The 19,202-nt window shown below is 36.3% G+C and overlaps 2 protein-coding genes across 3 annotated transcripts in view; both read left to right on the top strand.

Annotated features, from left to right (window-relative positions):
• Nucleotides 1-5,994, top strand: part of EPYC (epiphycan) — a 30,616-nt gene extending 24,622 nt beyond the window's left edge. The window contains exons 3-6 of the mRNA XM_069491051.1: nucleotides 129-287; nucleotides 1,052-1,254; nucleotides 2,527-2,622; nucleotides 5,349-5,994. Of these exons, the coding sequence (XP_069347152.1) occupies nucleotides 129-287; nucleotides 1,052-1,254; nucleotides 2,527-2,622; nucleotides 5,349-5,519 (629 nt within the window). The 3' untranslated portion in view covers nucleotides 5,520-5,994. The remainder of the gene's footprint in view (nucleotides 1-128; nucleotides 288-1,051; nucleotides 1,255-2,526; nucleotides 2,623-5,348) is intronic.
• Nucleotides 5,995-15,027: 9,033 nt separating this feature from the next.
• On the top strand, nucleotides 15,028-16,254 carry CCER1 (coiled-coil glutamate rich protein 1). 2 transcript variants are annotated; one of them, XM_069491863.1, is made up of 2 exons: nucleotides 15,028-16,002; nucleotides 16,045-16,254. In XM_069491863.1, the coding sequence occupies exons 1-2, from the start codon at nucleotides 15,028-15,030 to the stop codon at nucleotides 16,252-16,254; spliced, it is 1,185 nt and encodes a 394-aa protein (XP_069347964.1). The 2 variants fall into 2 exon arrangements, with proteins under 2 accessions (XP_069347964.1, XP_069347963.1); XM_069491862.1 differs by having other exon boundaries at nucleotides 15,028-16,254.
• Nucleotides 16,255-19,202: the final 2,948 nt, after the last annotated feature.

Below are 19,202 nucleotides of genomic sequence, written 5' to 3'. Positions count from 1 at the left end.
AAATATAAATTATACTAATGTGGTCTGTGTGACACTCTAATCTTGTTTACCAAATATTCTGAACTACATTATCTCTTAGAAATTGTTTTTGTTACTTACATATAATTTTATTTGCCTCTGTCTTTTAGACTTTCCAACCTGCCTTCTGTGTACTTGTATAAGTACCACCGTATACTGTGATGACCATGAACTTGATGCTATCCCTCCATTGCCCAAAAACACTGCTTATTTCTATTCCCGCTTTAACAGAATCAAAAAGATCAACAGAAACGACTTTGCAAGCTTAAGTATGGATGACAGCATTAATTTCTTCTTTACATACTTATTTAAAATTTTTACAGTGTAAAATGTTGGTACTAAGAATGAAATTTGAATGCCAAAATATGGCTCATAAATCAATTATTTTTTTCTTCTTTAAATATGAGGGTTTGCTTTAATGATAAACAAAAAATTAAATATAAATCATAAATAATTATATTTTATATTCTAGGACTTTTTATCATGTTAATGCACTAAGAGTAAAATGTTACGGTCATATATTTATGAGGAGTTGGCCTTTTTGAATAAACTTTCATTAAAGCATCATTGCTCTGTGATTAACGAATGCAAGCCTAATTCTGACTTTATAGTTATTGCCAACTGAGAAGAATTTTGGCACGTGTCTTCATAAAGTGTTTAATCATTTGAAGATTTTTTTTTAAATGTCTGTAACTTTGACTATTAGAAAATACAACACTCTTTCATTACTGAGAAAAACATTTTTAAATAGTAGAATCCAAAGTTTATGAAGAATATGGAGAAAAGACTAGTTATTTTAAATATAATGTGCCAATTTCTTTGCTAAAGTTACAGTTTTTGTAAGTGCATAAATATGAATAGTGTTAGGAGGAAATGATTTTTTATAAAATAGTTAGAAAGATAATTGTTTCATTAACTGTCCATTGCCAATTAAATTCATATTTATATTTGTTGTTTGTGGGAACATTTATGTTCACATTTTATGTGAGCAAATATATTCAAGAATATTTAACTTATTCTTTTTTTCTTCTAGATGATTTAAGAAGGATTGATATGACATCAAATTTAATCTCTGAGATTGATGAAGATGCATTCCGAAAGCTGCCTCAACTTAGAGAGCTTGTTCTGCGTGACAACAAAATACGGCAGCTCCCGGAATTGCCAACCACTTTGACATTTATTGATATTAGCAACAATAGACTTGGAAGGAAAGGGATAAAGCAAGAGGCATTTAAAGTAAGTTTGAAATTTTATATGAAAGACTTTCATCTTCCTGTTTCATTCACTAGCCTTTTTATTTCTATAAGAGGGTTTAATTTAATGAGACTTTTAACTTCCCAAATAAATGTCACAACCATATCTATCAAACGTTTGAGAAATAACGTATTCTGGTACATTCTGAGGTTGGTCAAGCACCAAGAACAGAAAGTACATCTGGAATAACAAGTAGGTGTCTGCCTGGAACACCAGTCTACAAGGAGCACCTGGAAGTGGTGCAAGCCCGAGAATTTGTGTTTACCAAGCCCTCCACTCAGGAAAAGTACTTTATGTGGTTAAAAGGATCATTACTTGGGCAAGGTGCAGGTGACATCCTGAGGACAGAAGCTTCTAAAAGACCTTGTAAAGAGGATAGATTCAGACAACCTTAGGGATTTTATTTTCTAAGCGAAGGAAGCAGTTTTGGGGTTAGCAGACTTGCTTGGAACAACAGTATAGAGTCTAAGAATAGTAACCAACTGGTTTTCTTACCCATACTTACTGCAGTCAAGCTGCTCTTCTAAATATACATTGAACAAATAATTTTAAAATATTCTTTGAAGGGATATGGAATTATTCCCCAAGGAGGTCACAGGAGTTAGTGTGGCCTCATTACCACCAGGTCATGGTGAAAGTCCTGTCTCTCTGCTAGGCCTCCTATGACACCACCAATGGTGGCTCGGGGTACCTCATTATATCCTGGCAAGGGTCAAGGTCTAGTCTGTCTGCCCCACCTCTGTTGGCATGGTTGGGGGGGAATGACAGTTTATTCTGGTGTGTTTGGCTAGAATAGACCAGTTATTGTCTATATGCTTTCTGTATTGGTAGGTTGCCCCTTTCCTGGTACTTGGGCTACCAAGCTGTTGTTGAGGAGAAATTGTCATTTCTCTCTGTTATGAAATAAGATAAATTCTTGCTATGTCTCACAAAAATCTTCAAAATCCCACTGCAGAACATCTTCCGTTGGAAGAAGCTGCCTTGCTAGAATTGAAAAGAACTGAATAAAATAAGGTTCTTCCTGGAGATTGAGAACACATTTCATTTTCATGAAGAAATATTTGCTGATGGCCAATTTTTCCAAAACTCATTTGAATTGTCTAGTAACTTAGAAAACTAATCCGCCTCAACTGTATAAAGCAAGACCTGGACAGGCACATGTTATTTTACAAATATTTGCATGGTGAAAGAATGGAAAATATAACTGTGGCACCACTAATTTTTATTAAGTCCCTACATTTGGAATGTTTACAGGATATGTATGATCTCCATCATCTATACCTCACTGATAACAACTTGGACCACATTCCTCTGCCCCTCCCAGAAAACCTACGGGCCCTTCACCTCCAGGTAGGATTCTACTCATAAGGTGCACCCAAAAGCTTTGGGGCAAACAAACCAAACAGAGGAAGTCAGGACACAAAAATCTGTCCATAATGGCATGTTGACATACTATGACAATTTTCCTTCTTTTTCTCCTATCTCTCTCATTCATTCTCTCTCTCAATCTGACTGCAAGATATTTATACATTCATAGCCCTATCTCTCTTGATTTATTTCTGATAATCTTAGTCTTTATTTTTATTCATTTTAAATCAAAATCCATACTTGTAGTATACAAAGCTTCTTTTGAAATAAATCAAAATCTTCACCTGATGAAGAAATATGTAGGGATTAAAAGTGGAAGAGAAAAATGAAAAAGAAAAATTTAATTTGACTTCTAGCATTCAGGGTGGAAAAATGTCAATTTCAGGTTTTGATTTTAGATTTTATGTATTGAATTAAATTAAATCCTAAGGCATTCCTATGTGCTTAGAGATGACAAGCTTCCATCTCTCTGGACAGAGAGAGTGAAGTTGTTATTTTTTTAACCAACATATTTGGAAGTTTGAGTTATTTTAAATCCCATTACACCACATTTTATCTTTGAAGTAACTGAGTAAAAACACATTTTTCAAAATTGTTATGATCTAATAGTTTCTAAATATATTTAACTTTCATCCATGTGATTAAAAATTGTTCAATTAGACAAACATTTTTGTTGAAAAAAGAAAGATAAATTATTTCTTATTTCAGATGGGGTAACTTTTGTTCTACAGCTGTAATCAGCTTTCTCTAATAATTTCATCTGCTATATGGAATCAAATGTAGAGAACACAACCATTTTATGCACAAGGAAATAGTCATAGTCCAATATTAAAAATTTTTAGAAAAAGTACAAACCACTACAAGAAGTGATTTTGCCATATAAGAGCATGTCTCTGATTCCTGTGTTTTTCCCTGTGGATTCTGTAAATATTCACCTCTGTATATTTTCTTTTCTTCCTATGAAAATGTATTTTCCATACTTTTTGGTGTATTTTTGTAAATATCTGCCTGAGTCTTGGATACCTATTTTTTTTGCAAGTTTTTCTGACTGTAGTTATTCCTTAATGTATATATCCTTTCAAGCCCTCATGACGTTTCTAGATGGCTTTCTCTTTGCCTCTTTTTTTCTAGGAATAAATTCTTGTGCATATGAATACTTCTTGCCTTGTTTATGATTGGAGGGAGAATTTTCAAGGGAATCGTCGAAGAAATTTTGGAATTTTTTCCAATTATGAATTAACTTTTATTACTCTTTTCTGGGATGATATTGGTCCCACAAAGTAAGCAGGTCTCTGGTGTTATATTTAAACACATGTTCCTGGTTATGAAATATGAGTTTTTTTTAATGTAATTGGCTTTACATTCCCATTCTAAATTTTGAAAATCATTAAGCATACCTTTTAAAATATTTTTCTGTTGAAGCTACCTTGCCAATATCGAGTATATAACTGTTTTTAATTTACACCTACTTGCTTGGCTAAAATAGATAATTACAAGTGTTGATTAGGATGCATAGAAAATTAAAACCTTCATATATTGTTGGTGAAAGTGTACATTGGTACAGCTACTTTGGAAAACAGTTTAACAGTCCTTCAAAATGTTAAGCATAGATTTACTATATCACTCAACAATTTAATGTCCAGGTGTATACACAAAAGAACTGAACACATATATCCACACAAAACTTGTATATAAATGTCCCTAGAGGCATTATTCATAAGAGCCAAAATTTGGATTTAGAAATAATCTAAATTTCCATTAACTGATGAATGGATAAGCAAATTTGTTAGATCTATACAACGGAATACTATTGGACAATAAAAAAGAATAAAATACCAACATATGCCACAACACATATGAACTTTGAAAATATGATGCTAAGGGAAAGAATTTAGTCACAAAAGGTAGTATATTATATGATTCTATTTATGTGAAATGCTCAGAATAGGAAAATCCATAGAAACAGAAAGTAGACTAGCAGTTTCCAGGGTTTAGGGAGATGGAAATGTGTATGGTTTTTCCTTGGGGAGTGTTGAAAATGTTCTAAAATTAGATTGCGGTGGTGGTTGCACAACTCTGGATATATTAAATATCATTGAACTAAATAATTTAAGTGGGTGAATTTCATGGTATGTGAAATATATTTAGTAAAACTATTTAAAAATCCAGCCCTGGGCCCTGTTTATATTTCTAATATTTGCCCCCTCCCTCCTTCACTTCACTTCAGCCCCATTGACTTGAATAACGAATGCTGAGGAAGCGATATTCCGGGATAATTTCTCAGGACTTTGAACTTGATGTTCTCTCTGCCTAGGATGTTATTCCCTTGGGTCTTTCCATGCCCCTGTCTTCTTGTCATTCCATTCTCAGTTCAATTGCAACCTCTTAAGATAATTTTTCACAGTCACCATCCTTTCTTCATAAAACTCATCATTTTTGGAAATAACTTTTTTAAAAATTTATTTTATTACTTCTTTATCTTATATTTCCCTTACTGAAGTGTAAGCTCTATCAGGGCAAGAGCATGTTTATTTTTTTAATGGACTTATCTCCATTGCCTAGAAATGCTTGGCATATGTATTATGTAGTTCTGATTGAGGGAAGGAACAAAAGAATAAAAACAAGAGTGAAGCAAAACGAACTGGGGTATCAATCAGTACTAAGAATATGTTATATGTTTTCTCACAATTTATTTTCATCTTTTTTAGAATAACAACATTCTGGAGATGCATGAAGATACCTTCTGTAATGTTAAAAATTTGACTTATATTCGTAAGGCACTAGAGGACATTCGATTGGATGGAAACCCTATCAATCTCAGCAAAACTCCTCAAGCATACATGTGTCTACCTCGTTTGCCTATTGGGAGCCTTGTCTAATTTCAGATAATGGTTAGCATTACGAGGCCTACCGTAGCAAAACAATTCTTACTGCTTTCTTCAAAAACAAAACTCAGCATGATATTTTCAAATTGTGTTCTGAAAGATTGAAATAATTACATAAAATATTTAATACAACTCAAAGTATTAAATTATGATAAAAATTTAATAATTTAAGAAAACATTAAATGGGTTAGTAATAAACCTACAAGATGTACAGAAAGAACAAAACTAATACAAAATATTTCACAGATATTCTTATAAATCACATATAACTTGCAAATTTTAGGGGTTCATATCCTCTATAATTTCAAATTAAGTATGTAACAAAGAAAAGTTTAAAAACACTTTAGCTATTTTGCCAAGATTTAGATGTTTTTAATTAAACTTTTGTATTCCTTTTTTTCACTAAAGCATGTTTTTTTTTCCTAATTCATTAAAGCATGAAGAAAACAATAAATGTATTTGAAAATTACAATGGCCTTGTGGGAAAATATTCATTATAATCACACTATGCAAGTAATCATATACAACAATAATATACATAACTTTCACCTTTTGAATGATAACATTTTATCATTTTAAAGACCTATCAACTCCTTTTAGATCTCTGGTAAACTGATTTGTTACTTGGAGTATTTATGTGCCTGAAAAAGATAAAATAAAATATAGAAAATATAGAAGATGATATAACTACATTAGAGAAGGTGTTAAGGAATATCTTCTAAGAAGAGTTGATCTTTCCAAAATGTATAATCATATTACAGGCACATGGTTAAAAACTAAATGACTAAAGAGTATCCAATGAAAGGTGAATTTCCTTCCAGCTGCAAGAGCCCAAGTTCTAATCCCTAGAAATAATGTTTTCTTGTATACTTTTATGTAGTTTTCCATGAGAAAAAAAAAAAAAAACTAACATATATGTAATTTCTTTTTTTACACAAATATAAATGTGCATGTGCTACACATATATATATTTCACCATTATGTATCTATACATAAAAATATGCATTCTTAAGTACAAACAATAATCATTATTCTGAACCTTGCTTGTTTCACTTAAAAATATTTTTTTGGTGATCTTTCCATATCAGCACATACAGCTCTACTGATTCTAAAAACCACATATCAGTATGTCACATGGATGCATGATATTTGTACTTACGTGAAAACTACACAGAATAAACTTGCTTTTTAGAAAAATATATATGAAAGTAAAAGAATTTATTTTATCCTTTTAGAAGAACAAAGAGAAAGAGAAAGAGACAAAGAAAGAGAGAAAGACAGATGGCACGGCATCTCAAAGAAACAGAAGGGAGATGCCAGCCAGAATACCCTTGCTTGAACATAAATAACTTTGTGTACATGTGAAAGAACATCTATGGATAAATTTCATAGAAGTAGAATTCTGGGTCAAATATTATTATTTTAAATTTTAATAAATGTCACTAAATTGCCCTTCGAAGCTATTATACCCACTTACACTTTCACCAACAGTGTGGGAAAGTACATGATTCTCTACAACCTCACTAAGAATGAAAAGTTTGTTATTAAATCTATCTCTGAATTAATATATTTTTTAAAAAAAAGAGACAATTGGCAATATACTTCCTCCAATATTTAAAAATACTACATATACATGTTTCAATTATATCTTTCAATCAAATATATTTCTACATCTAAATTATCTGAATTTTTTCTCATTGCTCCACACCATTTATTATAGGCCATTATACATAAATACTACAGACAAATACAAAATTTCTAAAATATAACAATTAGGGAGCATTGTTCTAATATGCCTGCAAATTAGATGCATAAACATTTTCCTGTGTCAATTTAAAAGTGCAAATATTAATAGGTCTTTAATAACAAACAGTATATGTTAATTTGCTTGAGACCTATGGAGCATTTAATCATGCATTTAATCAGAGTTTGTATCTCCCAAAGTTGAAAAGCTTAAAATAGAATAACCATCCAACCATCAAGTGCCACAAACCAGTGTCATTTAAAAATTGGTTGAGTTTTTGTTTTGACTTTTTAGATATACTCCTTCATAACTACATGACTGGGAACCAGATTAAAAGCAAAATTTTATTCTAATGTTGTATATCTACATTAGATTTCTACTGAGGCCAGACAAAAATTGCCCCCAAATTGTGGGCCCCTCACATCTTCTGGAAGAGGCCCACATTCCTCATTACATAACCGCTTCCATTTTCACAGCCAACGATGGCATGTCAAATCCTTTGTGCTTTTAATCTCTATTTCCTCTTCTGCTGCTATCCAGAGAAAATTCTCTGCTTTTAAAGTGCTCATTGGATAGGGTCAGGCCCACCTGATTAACCACCATATTTTAAGATCACATGATTCGTACTTTAACGACATCTGAAAAAAATTTTAAAGACAGTACTACTTAGAGGAATGTTTGAATAATCAGAGGACAGGAATCACAAACAGTCATTTTAAAATTCTATCTACCACAATCTCAAGTCCTAATAGTATTTTTTTATTTAAGAAAAAAAAAAAATATATATATATATATATATAAATAAATGCCTAACACAGCCTAAAAAAAAAAACATCCTAATAGTATTAAGCAAACAGTGATTCACTGTAGATGACTTTTCTTGTCTACCCTTAAACACATAGAAAATAGTGAAGGTAGCTTAGTAACATTTAATGAAGCCATTTTACTGTTATATCTTAGACGTGGAATAGTTATTCTTTGGTCATGTGTCCATGTGGACAAAGAAACAGACAAAGAATATCCCTGACTTTTCCAGTTCTGGTTTGCAATGAGGCAGCCAAACGGATGATTTGGTTTTGATTCATTTGTTACAGTTCAAAAAAAAAGAATTGCATTGATCCTTCAAAAAATTCAATTATTTTAAACATATAGATAGACATATGTTTAGCCAACACTATCTTCAATTGTTACTTTTGTTGGCATTTGTGGGAAATATGAAGAAAATTAACATGGGGAAAAGAAAAATCACCTGTTTTGTTTTACTGTGAATGCATTTTAATTAGGTTAAACGATAATACTGTCAGTGGACAAATCAGTAGCTCCCAGAATGTCCATAGAGTTATTATTACAACTTTGCACAAGGTTATTTAAAATAATAAGAACTACGCCACATCATTGCTATAGAACAGAAGATGATAAAATTGAAGAGACCACAAGAGAGTATACTTCAGTGGATAGTGTCCGGAAATCATTTTTAGGCCTTGAGATTAACTTTGAAGCATACTAAATGCTACATTAAAGTTAGTCCATTGTTATAATAGCAACCAATTACTGGGTACAAACTGTGGGCCAGGCACTCTACTAAAGTGTTCGGTATGTATTAATTCACAGTATCCTAGGAGTTGGGGATAATAATTATTCCAACTCACAAAGCAGAGGAGAGAGCTTAAGTAACTTGCCCAAGGCCAACAGCTGATTCCTATATCCTGTGCTATTCTACTCCCTTGCAGTGCCTCAAATACCACAGGCATGCCTTTTTCCTGTTTTGTAATGCAAGAAAATTGTGGATAGGCTGGACAGAAATGCAAAGATCAGCATTGTCTTTTTGTATGCAACAGTGACTTCCAAATGACCAAGGGCCTTTTTTCAAGTCACAATGGAGGAACAATTTCTGGAGTAGTCCTCCAAATACCTGGCCTCCAGAAAATTAGCAGAAAGGTGAATTGAGATCCTTAGGGCCATGGGGTTCAAAGGAGACGCCTAGCAGGCTGTGATGATTTACTCATTAGGCACAGTAGGCTTAGGGCCCACAATAATTGTTGGAACCTATAAAAATGTTTAACTTCTTTTAAAATAAAAACAGAACATGATAATAATAATGATAATAAATATGCAATAATCAACTTAACATGGATTATTTTCTTTGTTACAGCAACAAGCCACATAATATTATTTTATTATTACTATTTTTTTAATGGAGGCAGGGGCCCATGACAACCATAATGAGGCCCTGCCTGCAAGAACAGTATGGATGACATCAGATCCCCCCATGAATGGCATAGAGTATCTTTCTGTTCTCACAGCCTTCTCAGTATACCATTGTTACAAAATCTAGGGGGAGGGACATTGTAGGAATGAATTAAAATAAAAGAAAAGAAAACCAAATAAAATAAAATAGTAAAATAGTAGGATGAAAAGAATGCCATTATGCAAATGTCATGGTGCTAATTGACATTCTCACAGGTGTAATGACTGCCTATTCACAAGGTTACTTTTCAGATGTAGTTCACCATGAACTCTAGGACAAAGGACTTACTACTATAAAACTGAAAATGTGATGATGATAATTTAGCAATCCTGCTAACTGTAACATATTTAAATGGCCATTTCAAATGCCCCACATTCTTAATTGACAGCTCTAATTTTAAAACTGACCTTTGATTAAGGACTATATATATATTTAATAATCCAACTTTTTTCCCTATTCTATAGCCACTCATGTTTATTTTTCTCTAAATATTACAGGTTATTTGCCAAGAAAAAAAAAATGCTGCATTCTATTGCCCCATAATATATTGTACATTAAAATTATTTATAGGCAAACATGTCTAGGTCAACAATTCCTATATAAGCATTACTGAGTACACATGTTTTTCAGACAACATAACTACAACATGTGGTGTTAATCCTCTGAAAATCTTGAGTGCTATAGGATTAATAATATTTTCAAAAAGTGATACCAAAAATACCTACACATAGTACTATTATGAGTCTAAAATTGACATTCGTGCTTCTCTTTAAATCTATAGAACCATTGTCTTTGTCGTTATCACATAGTTCACTTCCTCTTCATAATTTGCTTAAAATGATTTGAGGATTCATAAATGGACAAATGCCGCAATCGTATTCCATGATATACAACATATCTCACAAATTTTCAAGCTAACCCTACAACTTCTTAAATTATTAAGACAAAGAGATGAGTAATTTCAAATCTCTTTTTTTCACCTTTGAAAAGCTAGAAAGGCTTAATATTAAATACTTTGTACTTAGACTCTGTGACCACAAGATGGCCACTGACCTTTTTGGTTGTAAAATCCTGTGTGTAGATGTCTTTGTCCAAAAAGGCAAATCTTTAATGGTGCATAATATGCATTGTTTTTTGTTTTTGTTTTTTCTTTCTTTCTTTTTTTTTTTTTTGGTATCCTATAGCACCGCATTAGTTACATAGATGAATCTAAAAAATATTTGTTGAATTTCCTTTATCTGATCATATCAGGCATATCCAACTTCTCTCTGAAGAATTTTATTTACCAGTTTAACCAGCTGAGGTTCACTTCACAAAAGCCAATCGAAAAAGGTTAAAATCTAATATATATACCCAATTGTACTGCATCAGAATAAAGGGCAATTAAGATTGGCAATCTGGAATAGTTTAGAAGTGGAATTCGTGATAAAACACAAAAAGGAGGTGTTTAGTTCTCAGTTTGTTTTGCATGAGAATGCTTGCTGACTGAGCTTTGAATGAGCTACTACTGCCATCAAGTGTTAGAATTCATTCTTTTCAAGTCACACAAATGCACAAAAAAAACACCAAAACTGCAATGTGTTTTCAATTTAAGAACATAATGCTCTGTACAACATAAAGCATAACATATTAATAAACTATGCTATCGTAATGCATTTATTGGAATTTCAAAATGCCAACACTGTCTTTAAAATCTTCCCAAAACAGTTTTAACTAGTGAATATGAAAGACGTATTTTACTAAATTTACTTATATATGTGGGAAACAAACTCTAACGTGACCCCTCAATGATTTCACACCTCCTGGTCTCCTAGTGTTCCTATCTTTGTGTAATGCCCCTTCCCCTACCTTGTGTGCTTCTGAGATGGGCCTAGTTTCTAACCAAAAGAATATGGCAAAGGTGATGGAAGACATACATGTAAAGGCCATGATTATGGTACCTACACACGCATATGTCTATATCTCTGCATGTATCTGCATGTACATTTTGCTAGGAAGAACTAAGGAGATTCTCTTTGCTGGTTTGATGAAGTGAGCAGCCAGGCTGAGGAAGCCCATAGTGAGGAACAGTGGGCAGCATCTAGGAACTGCCCTTGGGCCCTAGGACACGTGGGTGGCCTCTAAGTCCTGAAGGTAGACTTCAGCCAACAGAGAAAATAAAGGCAGGGCCCTCAGTCATAGACCCACAGGAAATGAATTCTGCCAGTAACACAAATGATCTTGGGAGTGGATTTTCCAGAATTGAGCTCATGGAGAATCCAAACCAGCCAACACCTTGCTTATAGCCTGTTGAGATGCTGAGCAAAAGACCCAACCAAACCACTCCTTAAACCCTGATCCCTGAAAGCATTGAGATAATAAATGTATGTGGTTTTAAGTAACCAAATTTGTGGTAATTTGTTATGCAGCAACATAAAACTAATATAATATATAACATGGTAATGTGTTGTAATATTCAATCAGAATATTTTACTTTGCAATATTTAAAGAATATGGATCAATTAAAAATATGTCCTTATGTTGGTCAATGGGTACAAAGTTCCAGTTAGGTAGGAGGAATAAGTTCTGGTATTCTACTGTACACCAAGGTGACTATAGTTAACACTAACATAGTGTTTATTTCAAAATAGCTAAAAGAGAGAATTTTAAATGTTCTCACCACAAAGAAATTATAAATATTTGAAGTGACAGATATGAGCTTGATTTGATCATTCCACAACGTATCCATGTATTGAAACATCACATTATACCCCTTAAATATATACAATTATTTGTCAATTAAAAATACAATAAAACTATAAAAATGAGTCTTTATAAATTCCTAAATTGAATATCTGACTGTAGCATTTAATATGCCTTGGTAGTAAATTTTCTTGGATGGTTTACCATTATATAAAAAATGTGTATTATAATTCCAGCCTTAGATAAATGAAAAATCATAAATCATAATCAAAATCATAAATTGCTGCTTCTCTTAAGAAGACTGGGGCAAAACAATATTGAGTCAATGTTTTTTAATAGGGAGAATAAATATTCTCACCATGGAAAAAGTGTATAAGGCCAGTATTATTTGTACAAAGATCACATCAACTGATTAAAAAAATGATGTCCTATAAAATGAGTTAAAAAGAAACTTATGGGAATTCCACTACAGCAATAGGGTCAATTTCTAAAGTTCTCAATTAAAACCCAGCATTGTATATCACATATGTCCTTAGAAAAATAAATCTGAACTATCACCATTCCATTTTGAGCTAAGAAGAGCAGGGTTAGAATGACAGCCAAAGGTATAAGTCTGGATATAGAAAGGGATGCTGGAGACTACAAGTGTCAGCATTCTGTACTTTGAGTCAAGCAAATCCCAGAGCAAATGAAACTGAATGAAGCCTGTGGAGTCTACAGGTCCCAAGGCAAGAGTTGGAGTCCTCATTCAAGAATCCCTGCACTTTTCTCAATTTTCAGCCAGGAATGCATAAATGACCTCTACTAGCTTCAGGGCTTTCACACATTTGCTTCTCTGGCATTTAATGGAGACTTGTATAGACTGAGGTTCCCCGTGGGCAGTGTTCCATTTTTCATAATTCCACTCAGCACAGGAAAGTAATAAAGGGATATACTCCAAGATTATTTTCTCTTGCATCAAGCCTGGTAGCACTTCCTTGGTGTTTCTACAAAGTGGGACAAGAAAAGGATATGAGAGTGGGGATGCCTATTTTTGTATCTTTACATCCTTTAAAAGTCCTAAAATATTTCAATATGATAACGATGATAGTTACTGAGTACTTACCAGGGACCTGCTTTAAAGAATTCCAGTAAGTCCTCACTTAACCCCATAGCTAAGTTCTTGGCAACTGCTATTCTAAGCCAAATGACGTATAATGAAACCAGTTTTTTCCTCATCAACGTTATAGGGAAATGACATTGAAACGTTATTCAATGACCTGCAGTATACAGTTTCCAAGAACCTCTCCAGAACACTAAGTCCCTTACTGTATCCCTATTTAATCCTTGTGGAATAGGTACTAAAACTATACTCATGGTATGGGTAAGGAACCTGAGGCTTAGTAATTCGTGAGTTGAAGTTGAATCACATCTATTTAAATCAAAACCCATATGCTTAAAAACTTTAAAAACTCACAATGTATGTGCTGTATGGTCAGTGAAGCGACAAAAGAGAAGACATAATCAGAAGATTCCTATTCTCAAGGACAAACCCATGGTATTCATCCTGGTAATAACGTTACTTTAATCAACAGACATATGTATGGTATAGTACAGCTAGCAAAGTACTTTCCCATATGTATGTCATTTATTTATCACAAGAATCCTATTTAAGTTGGGTTGGTAGTACCTATAGAAATGTGGTTAAGAACATCTTTGGACTCAGGCTTAGGCTTAAACACTAGCCCTGAAATTCATTTACCCCACAACCTTGAACAAATCAACCTTTCAGTTCCGAAATCTGTGAAATGTGGTAAGAATACCTATTTCTCGGGGTAGCTGTGAGGATTATTGGCATAAGCCCACCTGTGTGCTGCTAGCACACGCAATAAATATTTGTGGTCTTGTTTTACGTATGATGAATCCTGACTCCCAGGAGTGAGAACAGCGGGCACCGGCCATAAGGTAAGGAGTAGGGCCCAGTTTTCTGACTCTAGGAACCTTTCTTTACCCCATAGGTACCCTCCCCACAAAGGTGTAGAATGTGGGTTTTTCAATACACAAGTTCTGCCACCCCACCCGGGTTCAGCTGAAGGCCTTTGTTCCAAATCTCCCCCGTCAAGGTGATACAAAGGGTTCAAATAAACTGCTTCAAGCTTTGTCTGAGTTGGAGGGCACAAACGGAGCCCCAACCCCTCTTCGCGTCCCGCTGATTTCCCCCCTTCCCCCCATATCCCCCCTCCCCCCCACCTGCGTCACAAATCCCTGAGAACGTTCACGGGGCACCTGGTTCTGGCCAGAACCCTGCCTCTCGCGCAAGGAGAACGATCTCGACCCCGATTGGCTGTCGCCGTGGGCAACCAAGGACGCGGTGGGAACGCGGGGCCCCAGCCGGTATTTAAAGGCTGTCGCTGCCCGAGCCACCTCAGTCCGGCCAGGACGACGACGCGCCCGGGTTGAAAGGGAGCAGCAAGGTAACGCGCAACCCCTGCCTCCCCGTCCCCAGCCCGTGCCTCTGCTGAGGCGGGTGTATGTGGGACCCGGGAGCAGGTCTCACTGCGTGTCACCCACCAACACCTTCCTCCCCCACCATCCTTACCCAGCCCCAGTCCCACCCAACCCACCTGGGCGAGACAACCAGGGTGCGAAGGACAAGAGATTATTACAGACCAGCGCGCAAGCAGGGAAGAGAGAGGCCTCCTGGAGAGAAAGGCGTAATCCCAGGGACACGCAAGTGGCGCTGCGCGGAGAAAGACAGGGTTACACGAGGCTCTAAAGACAGTCCGATCTGGCCAAACTTCGTAGCTTCTAGGACGCTACCATTTAGACCTCTAGGAACTCCCTGAACCATGACCCAGACCCTCAACACAAGGGAGGACCCTCTTAACCTGGCCGGCGGCTGGGCATCCTCGGCCCCCTTACGCACGTGGTCGTCCTGCCAGCGAAGGCGCAGGGGTGCCCCAATTTACAAGCGACGGCACCGCTACAGCCCCAAGGCAGAGTATGAGCCCCCAAGGAAACAGCCAAAGCAACAATATGGCCCTGGCTCTTGGTTCCAACCACCACCCCGACGGCCCAACTGGGCTGTGTGCTCTAACTGGGGGAGCTGGGGAGGGCCCTGGCACCCACCTCCAGGGGGATTCTGGAGGCCCCCCGGCCCGATGCAAGTGATTCGGGTGTATGGCCTGCACCCGTTCTGCCTTTGCTGCTGCTCCTGCTGGCGCGGGCCCTGGAACCCGGGCTGGGCGAGGCCTCCAGGCAGGAAGAAGCGCTGCGGCCGCAGGGGCCGCCGCCACCCTCGCCGCTCCTCCCCGAGGAGCCCACCTGTGAATCTGAGAACGCTGCTGCGGCCGGTCAACTTGTACGGGTGGCGGGCGCCCGGCATGCGAGCGCCCCAAAACACCACTCAGTTCATCATGAACCAGATCTACGAGGACATGCGGCAAGAGGAGCTGGATCGCCAGCAGGAGGCGCTGCGGGCGGAGCAGGCCGAGGCCGGCGGCCAGGCCTCCCCTGCCGGCTCCTCCGGTAACGACGCGCCCCCCAGCGGCGGTGAGGACGACACGGAGCTGCCGGAAACTCTGTACGGCTTTGGGCAGAATCCCGCTCTAGCATTCAGTCCTGCCCCAGAGGAGGAAAATCAGTCTCCCGCCCCGCAGCTGATGGAGGACGAGGAAGAGGAGAAGAATGATGATGAAGAGGAGTGTGATGGAAAGGAGGAGGAGAGTGAGGAGGAAGAGGGGAAAGAGGCAGAAGAAGAGGAGGAGGAGGAGGAGATGGAAGAGGGTGACTACTTGGAGGAGGGGGAGGAGGAGGAAGAGGATGCAGAGGAGGAAGAGGATGCAGAGGAGGAAGAGGATGCAGAGGAGGAGCTACAAGAGGAAGAGGAGGGGCTGGAGGAAGATGAGCAGAGAGGGGAAGAAAATAATTTGTCATTGGAAATGCCTTTATCAATCCTAGTAGGGGCTGAAGAAGAGAGAGAGAACTATATAAACTATATGTACTTAAGCCCAGAACAGATAATTCCCGAAGTGCCACAGGAAACTCTACTCATGGTACAGGACATTAACTGTTAAACATCAGGAAAGGGATTGAGGAATGGGATGGAACTGATTTGAGGCTAAAATGGATTAGCAACTTATTAAAAACTGATTAAAAAGTGAGTTCCACTAAATAAACATATCTATGTAAACCCCTTCTTTGGCCATTATAAAATATTTAAACATTGGCGTGTTTGTGTATGACTATGGGTGGGGGTGGGAGAAGCTTTCAAATGTAATTTTATTGGAAATAATTAAAGGCCAAATATTTTATTACTACAGTTTGCATATTTTCATTTGGTGTTCTCCCCTCTAGACAACTGAGGTTCTTTTGTTTGTTTGTTTGTTTTTAATTCTGGCAATGCTGAAAAAGAGTTTCTTTTTGTAACACATTTATACAACATTAGATATTTTGACTGTTAGATGCTTAAGAAGCACATGCCATGAGGATTGAATGTCCACCGGTGCTCTTAACATAATCGAAGCCATTTTAAAACTCAGTATTTTTCTAAAATATTTTTCCTTGTAGATTTTTCACCTTCAGTGTTCATTTTTGAGGGTTGTATTTGGTAACCCCATTTGCAGTCTTTTGTGGCTCATTTATATTCCTTGTTCCACAGTGCTATGGATCTTCCTCAGAAGAACATGAAGTTGCTTCTGTGGAACTGGTTATCTGCCATGGCCTCAACAATCCATAATCCATGCGTGGAGAGGATTCCCCATGGTCAGAAGTCAACTTGCACATCTAGTTAAAATCCAAGGTAACTGCAAACAATGGAACATAGCTTAGGTTTTGATGCCTTGTTCCTGGATATAGTCCTTGTCATAAGTTCAGAGAAATCATAAAAATTGTTTTTGCAGAATGAATTTTTTTTTTAAAAAAAAAAAAAAGACTATTGAGCTTTTATGGGTGGAATATCTTGTTTCCCAGATTGTCCTCCTTATAAAGGAGGGTAAAGATGTGTAAGTGTGAGCCTGTGTGAACTAGTTTCTGATGATATCTAAACAATTACCTACAGGGAATACATCATTTAAAATAATTGTTTTTGTTCAAACATTTTTAGAAAGTAATAATACATGTCTTCCTGGGCACGTAATAAAAGGTTCCATCCATAGCATATTTCCAAAATATCCCTAGATGAAGAAGTTGAACCTGCCTTTTCAAAAATTATATCTTTTGCCTTTTAACCACAACTTGGTATTTATTTGTTGAAGAGAAGACTATATGGTGATAGCTTACCTAGATGTGGATTTTTACTCATATATCTCACTCCAGTGTATTTCAGCTTTCAAGATGATAAGTTTAAACTGTTAAATTAAAAAATAATTAATTAAAGTATTAAATAAAAGTACCTTGTCTCTCATTTCTCATTATTTGAATATCAGAAATCTATGCAGCAATGAATCAGTGGCCAAAGGAATAAACATAAAAAGTGGCGAACTAACACAAACATTGTAGGAATTTTAAAATTACACCAAACATTCCAAACTGCAGCAGAGAATAACCAAACATTTAATTTTACTCTTAAGAAATCAATACTTCCCTATAAGATGAATTTCTGAATGACCTATAAAAGTAGTTTAAAATTGGTCATCCATATGAGTTTCTATTACTGTTCTAATGTGTATATGTAGAGATAATCAAGAATCCTGCTGCTGATATTGGTCAATCAATCTTTAAAAGTCATAGCCTTTAAATACTAAAGTCACTCAAAATAATCACTAAGCCAAACTTAAGCAATAGGTTCTCATTAAAGAAACCATTTCATTTAAGATTGAATTTCTTCACAATCAAACTTAGAGAGATTCAACACATATTAATTGCCTCCATATGCACAAGGAATTATTCGTTAGTCATTGTAAGGGATGTAAACATGAACAATGCCTCAGGAGCTGACGTTCTAGTTCATGTACCATTATGCACTAAATATTTACTGAACTAGGGACAAAGCACTGTGAATAGTGATAAGGCTACAATGGTGACAACATCCCTACTCTCATGTTGTTTACAGTTCATTATAAAAGCCTGACAAGTGAAGAGTTAGACAAAATTGGTCACCAAAGAAAATGTACCACTATAAAAACATATATCACAAGAGAACCCAAGAGTGAAGTTGGGGATGTTTGCTGTGGGCAGAGGGGCCCCTGAATCTAAAGGCCAAGAACTGAGAGGAACTTGGTGCTGTTGAGAACTGAGGACATAAAGACCAAAGTGTCTGAAAGGAGCAGCCAATGACAAGTGAGAGAGGTAGGCAGAAGGCATCTATCCATTCCTGTGTATACATATCTTCTGAAATAGACACCAGCAAAAATAAAGGAAACAACTATTATTCATCACTGATTTTCTATCTGAACTTATTTTTTTATTAGCTAAATAATGTTATGGTCCCTTTACTAATCCCAAAGGCAAATGTAAAATGATTAAGCCATGTTGGGGTTTGGAGGGATAGGTCATCCCAGTACACCTATCAATACAATTTTCCCAGATCTCCCCCACCACTGTCACAAAAGGAAGTGGGGAGTACTAGGGTTTCTTACTCAGAGTGATTGGAGCACCACAATTCTCAACTCCCTTGGAGAACTTCCTGCACAGTTTATTCAGCACAACCTGATGATGATTCAGGCAACTTTAAAGTATTAGTATGGCTCAGAATAAACACAGTCTTTAGCTTTAGAAGGAAGTGTGCACTTGAAGAAAAAATACAATTTTCCAAAATAAGTTTATTATTATTATTAAAGTCAATTCAAAACTTTATAGGGTGAACACAGTAATAATGATGTGCCACTTAGGCTTTTCTTTCAAGAATGGAGCTATTATTTTGTCAGTTGTCAGAAAAATAACATTATAAATCATCATAGACATGTTTAAAAGGCTGAGACTTGATAACCATCTTTGCTGTCTATTCTGAGGTGTTTTTACATGTAGAGGTGCTGGCATTTTCCTCCCCTAGTGACTGACAGCATTTCTTGAATTATCTCCATTA

The sequence above is a fragment of the Eulemur rufifrons genome, chromosome 16 (genome assembly GCF_041146395.1).
Source record: "Eulemur rufifrons isolate Redbay chromosome 16, OSU_ERuf_1, whole genome shotgun sequence".
In the NCBI taxonomy this organism is placed as follows: domain Eukaryota; kingdom Metazoa; phylum Chordata; class Mammalia; order Primates; family Lemuridae; genus Eulemur; species Eulemur rufifrons.
The sequence above is the reverse complement of the archived record's forward strand: the minus strand, read 5'-3'. Positions and strand labels throughout refer to the sequence as shown.

What these genes read in the sequence shown, in the direction of transcription:
- CCER1 (XM_069491862.1), top strand. Translation starts at nt 15,028, where the DNA reads ATGACCCAGACCCTCAACACAAGGGAGGACCCTCTTAACCTGGCCGGC.